The sequence below is a fragment of the Microtus ochrogaster genome, linkage group LG2 (genome assembly GCF_000317375.1).
Source record: "Microtus ochrogaster isolate Prairie Vole_2 linkage group LG2, MicOch1.0, whole genome shotgun sequence".
Lineage (NCBI taxonomy): Eukaryota > Metazoa > Chordata > Mammalia > Rodentia > Cricetidae > Microtus > Microtus ochrogaster.
Window position 1 is genome coordinate 51,204,063 of NC_022028.1, and position 8,989 is coordinate 51,213,051.

The 8,989-nt window shown below is 55.9% G+C and overlaps 1 protein-coding gene across 1 annotated transcript in view; it reads right to left on the minus strand.

Annotated features, from left to right (window-relative positions):
* Window positions 1-8,989, minus strand: part of Rab44 (RAB44, member RAS oncogene family) — a 27,751-nt gene that overhangs the window by 10,189 nt on the left and 8,573 nt on the right. The window contains exons 2-8 of the mRNA XM_005360335.2: window positions 7,875-7,983; window positions 5,812-5,986; window positions 4,444-4,590; window positions 3,970-4,060; window positions 3,512-3,607; window positions 2,418-2,605; window positions 541-1,982 (exon numbers count right to left, since the gene is read on the minus strand). Of these exons, the coding sequence (XP_005360392.1) occupies window positions 541-1,982; window positions 2,418-2,605; window positions 3,512-3,607; window positions 3,970-4,060; window positions 4,444-4,590; window positions 5,812-5,986; window positions 7,875-7,983 (2,248 nt within the window). The remainder of the gene's footprint in view (window positions 1-540; window positions 1,983-2,417; window positions 2,606-3,511; window positions 3,608-3,969; window positions 4,061-4,443; window positions 4,591-5,811; window positions 5,987-7,874; window positions 7,984-8,989) is intronic.

The window sequence follows — 8,989 nt, forward strand, 5'->3', positions numbered from 1 at the left end:
CCCCCCCCACTGCCTCTGGGTTTTGTGATACAAAGCTGAAACAGGAGGCTAACAAGGTGTCCAAGTTCACGGCCCTAGTGAGTGGCAGAGCTTGAATTTGAACCCAGGCACCTGAGGGTCCTAACTTGCCACACTTGGAATATATTGTATGTAAGATACCCACCTTGTGACTTCCTGCCAGGGCATGCAGGCAGAGCTGGGGCATGTTGTGAGCATGCCTGGGCTCTGTAGGGAACTGCCTACCACGTGGGCGGAGACTGGCCTGTCTGCACCCTCCACTAACACCAGGACCTAAATTGCACAGTTTGCTCCTTTGTTACCTTACAAGCTAGCCAGATCAGTGTAGGGAAAGCAAATTACCTGTAATTAGAGACGATTAGTGAAATGCTAAGATTATGCCCATATAAAATAATGCCTCATGAAGGCCCGTGGCCAAGGCAGAACCTGCCATGTCTGGGATGGCTTCCTTAGGGACTGCTCTAGCTTGCTGGCCCTGGCCCAGGACCTTCCCTCCAGTGCTAGTTCCCCAAGGGGCCTTACCTACAGTGGCTGTCAGCCCGGTGGCAAAGGCATCGTGGTGTAACAGGTGTAGAAATGAGGTCTTGCCCACATTGGAGTCCCCCAAGAAGATGACATGGTAGAGGTAGTCAGGGTCAGCCTGAGGCTTGCCAGCAGTAAGGCCCCCGGGGAAAGTCAGTTTGGCCTCCCCTGAGTCTGTTCCTGGGTCCTCCGGCCTGCTCGGTAGCCCTGGCTCCGTGGGCTGTGAGGTGTCCGGCTTGCTCTCCACCTGAATAGGTATGGATATGGACCTGGGCTGGGCTTCTGGTTCAGCCAAGGTTAGGAGGGCTTGTGTGGTCTCTGGGGCTCCCACTGCAAGCCCAGCCCCAAGCCCCATGAGGGGAGAGCCTCTTAGAGGAGATATTTTGCCAGAAGCAGGGACTTCTGTCTCAGCAGGAACCTGTGATGTGTCAGACAGGGGATCATCTTGTTGGGGAGATTCTGGGTTCCTGGCTTCAAGGTCGTGAGCCTCACCGGCCTGTTCTGGCCTTGGGTCCTCCTGGCCTCCCTCTTCTGAGTTTCCTTCCTTTGACCTGGGCTGCACTTGGGGACTCTGGAGAAGGTGAGTGGACAGGCTATCCAGCTTAAGGACCTGGCCAGGGGCTTCTTGGAAGTCCCTAGGATGACCCTCCTGCCTGGCCAGGCGTGCCTCACCATGCACTGGCATCTCTGTGGGTACCTGGCTCACAGGCTCCAGGCTCAGGGAGGGCTCTGCAGCCCCCTCACGGAGGGCCGTGGCACCCTGGGACTCTAAGCCCAGGTCCTTCAGGTTCTCTCTCAAGACCTCTTTTTCCATGGGCAGCTTAGCTGGATCAGGTTCAGGCCAAAGGCTCTTGTCACTGAGATCTGGGGCCTGGGACTGTTTTCTGGACCCAGCTGGAGACTGAGGAGGCGGAGGGAGGCCCTGAGGAGGGGGCTCAGCCTCAGGAGCCAGCAGCACTCTGAAAGCCTCTGCCCCCGCACTCCCAGACTCCTCGGCCTGGGCTGCTGGCAGGCTCCAGGGAAAGGGGGACTTGGATCCAGCTTCCAGGCCAGGAGTGTCCACAGGCTGCTCAGAACTGCCATCCTGTCCATCCTGTCCCTCGGGGTCCGCCACCCCTTGCCTGTCTTTGGCACCGGCAGGCACCCCGGCAGGGCTTCTGGGACTTGGGTCTGGATCTGTGGTTGACTCTCGAGTAAACTGTAAAGCTGGCATCTGGGAAATAGAGATCTGCCTAACAATTCGGGGAGTCTGGGGGCCTGAGGTGCCACTTGGGGTTGGGGGTGGGCTCCAGCAAAGCTGCAGGGCTCTGTGGGAATGGTCTCCAAAGCTGCTCAGGAGCTGGCTCCAGTCATCATTGTCCCCAAACAGCTCAGGCAGTGGTGGAGCCTCCTCAGTGGGGACAGCCTGGGGGTCTGGGGCCTTCTCGTTTTCTCTGGGGACACTGGAAAGAAAGCGGGGGAAGTGAAGGCTAGGGAAGTGGGAGTTAGTGGTATCCCCCAAATCCTAATAGCATAACTTTTCCTGTGGTTAGCTCTCTTCCAGGGCTGACTGAAAGTCCCCCCATCCCATTCTGCACCTCGAAATTTGCATGAAACTTCACCCCCTGCAGGAAGCCTGCCCTGACCAGGCAAGCCTTCTGCCTCTGAGTTGTTACAAACAGGGTGAGTACCTGCCTGGGAGCTGTGTGTGTGTGATTGTGTATGTATGTGTGTGTGTGTTTGTGTGTGTGACTGTGTATGTATACGTGTATGATTGATTGTGTGTATGTATGTGTGTGTGTGTGTACTGATATCTAACCAGCTCCATGAAGAACAGCCTCTCCTGGCTTCCAGAAGCCACTGCTCTCTACCTGAGTCCAGAGAGGGCTGCTACTTGCCTTGGCTCTTCCTCTATCTGCCAGGACACTCGGCCCCTGGCAGTGTTCAGATGGCCCCTTGTCACCTGTAGCTGTCCCCGCACCTCTTCCAGTTGCCCAGCCAGGTCTCGCTCAGCCTCCCTCAGCTGCAGGTTCTCCCAGCTGGCCTCCTGCTGGGAGCTGCTGAGGTGGAGGAGCTGAGCCTCCAGCTGTGAGGGGTGGGGAGAGGAGAGGGTTGCTACTGCCCTCTGGGGTGGCAAGGACACCCTGCCCCCTGTCCCGTGCCCCCACTGCTCAGCTCCTGCAGACCCATGATGATCAGAGGGGAGGTCACTTTTCAGCATCCAATTATCTGCTTTCTACCCCCACACAGTGAGGACAGTGGGGAGGGAACCATGGTCAGAGGACGGGAGATCCTCATCACCCCCACACACAAGCCCTGCAGCTGCCGCTGTTCCTGACTCCATCTGGACTGCAGGGGCTTCTGACCCAACACTGACACACAAGATTCCAACAACAAACAAGGTCCCATGGAACAAAAGCACAGCCTCTATAGCGGCTGTAGAGTCCTCGGCCTCCCCACCCCCAGCAGGTGCTGACATTAAGAACCAAGGTTGCTCAGATGACAGTGGAGCCCTGTGAGCTCTTGGAGTCCAGAGCTTTCCTTTCTTTCTCCCCACTCGCCCCCTTCCGGGTCTCACATGGCCCAGGCTAGTCTTGAACTCCTGATTCTCTTACTTCCACCTCCAAGAGCTGGGGTTACGGGCGAGCGCCACCATACCCAGCCTTCCAAAGCGTCTCCTTTTCCAGGTGTCTCCATACACAATCTCATTTGACACGTGAGGCCTGGGAAATGCCACCGAGACAGGCACCTCCTTCTCAAGGATGCTGGAAACCTGAGGCTAGGGTAAGTTCCAGGCTCATTTCCCTGGGCCTGCCTGGCTCTTCATGGGACCTGATCTGAACCATGGCAGTGTCCCCAGAGCCCAGGGAGTCCTGCTCTGGCAGGGAGAAGCCAGCAGTTTTTGGCTGCCTGTGGCTTCAGGGGACCTGTTCAGCTGGGAACAGTGAGAAGGTTGTCTAGGGTCTGGGCTCCCCAGAAGGCCCGTACCCACCTCTCTCTGGCCCTCTGCCAGCCGTTGAACCTCTTGCTCCTTGGCCTCCAGAACCTCTTGCATGTGGGTGCTGAGGGCCATGCCCCGGGAGTCGCTCTGCAGAGAAAACGGGTCAGCCCTGCTCTGCAGACTCCAGAGCTAGCTAGGCTGGGCTGGACTGCCCCACCTCACCTCAACCATGGCCTGTGGCTCAAGGGCCTAAAGGTGTCCACAAAGAGGATTTTGGAATTCCTCACTTGGGTCTAAATTCTCACAAGGACACTGAAGTCCAGAGAGTGGAAATCAGTCCTGGGGAACGTTGATATCTCACAGAGACAGAACACATGCCCAGCAGGCCCACCCCATCTCTCTGGGGAGCAGATCTGCAGGGCGGGGAGGGGGGTGCTCCCAGTGGCCTCTGCTGCCCTATTAATTCTCAGCCACTACTTAGCCTGGAGATGCAGGGCCAAGGCACTCACCTGGGCCTGCAGCTGCTGCTTCTCCCTGCGGATCTGCTCCTCCGTCTCCTCATAGAGCTGTCTCACCTTGTGGAGATGGTCAGAGTCTTGCCTGCAGTGACAAGAGGTGGCACCAGACAGCCCCTCAGGAACTCTGCCTGGGGCCCTTCTACCTCGCTTGCCCTCAGTGGTCTCGGCCCCTATCAGGTCACCCTGGGTCTATGACACTGGTTGTACCTCTGTCGATATCCCCACCCCCCACCCTATCTGTGGTCCTCATTGTCCCAACTCTATACCCCCACCACCATCAATCACCATCCCAGCGCCGTGACTCAGGCCAGGTCTATGACCCAGACAGTTACAGGGTCATGAACCAGGCCCCTGAAGTTTCTTCCTCTTCAAACTGCCTCTGCCTACCCAGACACTCCAGAAAGGAGCAGAAACTCATCTAGGATTCCACGGTGTGCCAGGAACACCTGCTACATCCTCACTCACTTTCTCAGTGTCCGCTCCAGGGCCTCCCGGTCAGCCCGAGCCTCCTGCAGACGGCTGCTCATCTTGGCCAGGAAGCCCTCCAAATTGCCTGCCAGTTGGGGCTCCTCCTGCTGCAGCTCCCCCCACAGCCTCCAGATCTCAGCCTGCCTGGGGTACAGGAACCTCCAGAGATTAGATCCAAGAGGGCCAGGAAGTAGAGGGCTTCTATAGCCCAGCTTAACTTCCAACTTGCTATGCAGCAAAGGATGACCGTGAACTCCTGATTCTCCTGCCACCACCTCCCAAAGGCTGGGATTACTGTGTCCTGTTTTGTGTGGTGCTGGGGAGGGAACCCGTGTATGGGTTCACATATGTTAGGCAAGCATATTCTACTGTATCCTCACCCCTGGTCCTCCCAAGGACTTGAGGGCCTGGAACAAAATTCTACAAAGCTTAACTCAAGTAAGTGCCACCTCCTCCTGGGACATTTCCGTATGTGAGCTGGCCCTTCCTGAACCCCTGTACCACTTGTTTCCCTGTGAGTCAGTGGTTAGTGGGGGTAGGGCGGGGTAGACTCGGGACAGCTCAAGGCTTCCATCTCCTCTCTTCTCCCACTCTGGAGCTGTGTGGTTTCTGCCTTTACCCTCCCTGTGCGCACTGGGAAAATACAAAGGCCGATACTTGCCAAGCAAGATTGTTTGGGGAATGAGAGACATGCCAAGTGTGAGTGCCAGCCTGGGGCCCTGCCCACGGTTGGCACTCAGTACATACTACTTTTGCATGGACTTAATTAAGTCATGAAGACAGAGGCCCAGAGGGTGAGGGAGCAGGGCCAAGCTGCCAAGTGGGTAAATGGCTCCCTGCCTCACCTGCTCCGCCAGCCTACACCCAGGTCCCTCCCAGCCTGTCCCACTGCAGCAACCCCACCCTCTGAACCAGATGGGAGCAATCTTATCCTTCAGAAGCCTGTGGGTGGAGGAGCAAGTGGGGAGAGCCACTAAGGGGGAGTCCCTGGCTGGCTCCAGCAGGCCTCGAGGCTATGGCAACTCTGGAAGGGCCACTTTTCTCAGCACATAAGGCAACCCACATACACTCAGAGCCTGAGCCCAAGATGCCCGCCCAGCAGGAACTGACCTCCTGTCTCCAAACCCACCCAGCCCAGCCCACCACCATGTCTGAAGTCACCCCACTGAGGGACCCTTTGGGAGTCTCCAGGTCCCTCTCAGAGGTGATGATTCAGCTGGCTGATCTTTCTAGGGAGTGTGGAGAGAGGGGACCCTCTGTAGCAAGGAACAGAGGTCAGAGGTCACACACTATCAAGTGACCAAGCTGGGGTCTGCACCCAGCCCTACCCTGAGCCCTCACCCCTACCAACAGTCAGGGCCTTACTCAGAAAGGGAGTGGCCGGTCCCCATTTGCCCTACAAGGGCCAGGAAGGCCTCCTTCTCCTTGGCATCGGCCTCCTCGAGGGCAGGCAAGCTGAAGGCCCCAGATGCTCGTTGAGAGGGCACTGGTCGTTTTCTGCGAAGCCTGTGGGTCCTGGGGCTGAAGCCAAAGACATTTTCTAGAGGGGCAGAGGGGAACAAAGGGGTGATGAGGCTCTGACTTCCCTTGAACCCCACCCCACATTTACACTGGGACACATTCGTGCACGCCTCAGATCAGCTTTGGGAGTCTCTTGAAGTGGGAGTGCCCTCTTCACACGTCATCTGAGGTCCAGAGATGCCTAGACACTCTCTGGGAGTCACACAGCAGCTCCAGGGTAGCTAACAGGGTTTTCACCCACTCAGGAAGGATTTCATTGAGCTTTCGCTGCAAATTGGTGACAGCATTCACACCCAAATCTCAGGCCTTGGGGAGCTGACATTGTAGCTCAGCGGCTGAAGAGGATAAGTCTCCTCCCACGTGTGTGTGTGTGTGCATGTGTGTGCACGTGTGTGTGTGCGTGCGTGTGTGTGCACTGTGTGTGCGCGTGCGTGCATATGTGTGAGTGTGTGTGCGCGTATGTGCGTGCGGGTGCGTGCATGTGTGTGAGCGCGTCTGCGTGCATGTGTGTGAACGTGTGCGCGCGTGTGTGTGCGTGCATGTGCGTGCGTGTGTGTGCGCGTGTGCACATGTGTGTGAGCGCGTTTGTGCGCGCGTGTGTGTGTGCGTGTGTGTGCACACGCAAGCACCCACATGTATCACAGCATGATGTGGAGGTCAGAGGACAACTTTCAGGAGTTGGTTCTCTCTTACCCGAGTGGGTTCTGAGATTGAACTCAAATCATCAGACTTGGCAGCAATCGCCCCTACCCACTAAGCCATCTTCCAGGCCCTTTCTCTTCTTCTTTTTCATAAAACAAATTTAAGTAACTTCAAAAAATAAACTAGAACCCAGGAAGCAGAGGCAGGAGAATTTCTGTGAGTTCAAGGCTAACCTCGTCTACATAGGGAGTTCTAGACCAGCCAAGGCTATACAATGAGGCCTCATTTCAAAAAACAAAATGAAACCAATAGCAATGATAAAATAAAATAAACAAACCAATCATTTCCACAGAGATGGGGGTGGGGCTTTGTGAGAAGGGGAGCCTGGGAGTGTCCTGAGGTGATGACAGGGACATTGAGATGTGACCTGTAAGCAGGACCCAGAGCGGGTTTCCAGAGGAGGACCCTTTGGGCAGAGAGAACCCCACATACAGGCCCGAGTGAGAAACAAGGCTGGTATGGCAGAGAGGCAGATGGTCGTGAGTGAGCTCCAGAGGCTGGCAGGATCTGTGTGGTGTGCTTGCTCTGTGATCCCAGGAAGTGGCGGGGGAAATCCACAGACTGGCTTCTTCGAGATGGCACTTGGGGACTCTGAACAGCACCATCTACCCCAGCTCTGGGCCGGTCCCTCCACTCCACCCCCCTCCTTGGTTTCTCAATCACCAAAACATGTGCCGTCTCACACTGTGAAAATTGATACCTGGCCTGTCTGCTGTCTCCTACACCCTAAACTTTCAAGTCCTGTGGCCTAGGGAAACACAAAGTGGCCACGTGACTGCTCAAGGCTGAGAAGTCTTATTGAGGCTCTGAGAGGATGCCATCTCTCTTGCTCTAGGCCAGAAATGCCTGCCCCATGGAAAGGCTCATTAGGGGAGTTGGGTCCCTTCTGAGGGGCAAGTGATGGGAGGTCTGTCTCCTAGATTCCACCTCTACCTCAATGCTGGTGCCTCCACCTCCTCTCTGTGGATATCCCCTGGGATTTGGAGCCTGGAGTTGCCTGGACTGAGCTTGGAAAGTGAACTCCTGGGGTGGGGGTAGGGTAGTTGCAGCCCACAGTCTCACATCAAAGCCAGGAAGTTTTTATACCAGGGAGGGTCCTAGGGGAGCAGCCTAAAGCTCTCAGATGTAGCGAGGGCCCCCTGGCCTGTCACAGAGCCCAACGCTGTGCTAGAAGCCGCCAGGGTCCTCCCAGGACAGACACATACTGAGTCCAGAACTGAATTCTTCCAGCGACAGGCGGCCCTTGTGCTCCGTGTCTACCCAGTCAAAGATCATCTGTGGCTCCTCGTTACCCAGGAAGCTGAACTTGGCCTCCTGAAAGGAAGGAATGAGTCAGTTGGCTACTGTTCCGACAGGAGAAGCTGTGCACAGGACGGGAGGTGTCTGTCTCCAACCACCCTGCTTTCCTTCTTCCCAGGGGGAGGGTCACTCAGGGCCTGCCCGGCAGTTTCCCATACCATACTAGGCATCCTTCAGTAGGGCCCTGAGCAGGCTCTAAGTCACCTCCCTATTGCCACCCAAAATCTCCACATAAGTGTTCGCCCCAGCCCTTGGTAGGGTGGCTTTGAATGCCATCTGCCACCTTGTTTGTTGGAGTGGAAATGGTGTCTCTCTATTATATAACCATAGCTGTCCTGGAACTTGCTATGTAGACCAGGCTGGCCTCGAACCCACAGAGTCCACCTGCTTCTGCTTCCAGGGCATTGGGGTCCCAGATGTGTAGCATCATGGCTCCTAGCCACCGGACACTTGTGATAAACCACCACAGCATGCTCTTCCAGCATGACCCAGGGACAAGGGCCATGCAAGCTTTTACAGCTGTGGCTCTCGGGGTGCATGGCTGAAGGAGGGGGTGTTGTAAGCACTGTCTTCACTGAGATTACAGATTCAGAATCTGAGATGCTTCTGGCAGAGCTTGCCCCGCTCCACCATGTGATGTCACTGTAGCCACAGCTCTAAACACAGTATCTGCATATTGTGTGTGCTGAACAAAACACCGTGGCTCAGAGTTGAGGCCACAGTACATCTTGAACTGCAGCGATTGACCTTGTACGCAAAGTTTTCTGCTGTTAGAGAAACCATGATGAGCAGGGTGTAGTGGTGCACACCTTCGATCCCAGCACTCTGGAGGCGGAGGCTGGTGATCTCTGTATGTCTGAGTCCAGCTGGATCTATGTAATGAGTTCTAGGACAGTTTACACTAATGGAGAGACACTGTCTGAACACCACCACAACCCAGAAAGAAAGAAAGAAAGAAAGAAAGAAAGAAAGAAAGAAAGAAAGAAAGAAAGAAAGAAGGGAGGGAGGGAGGGAGGGAGGG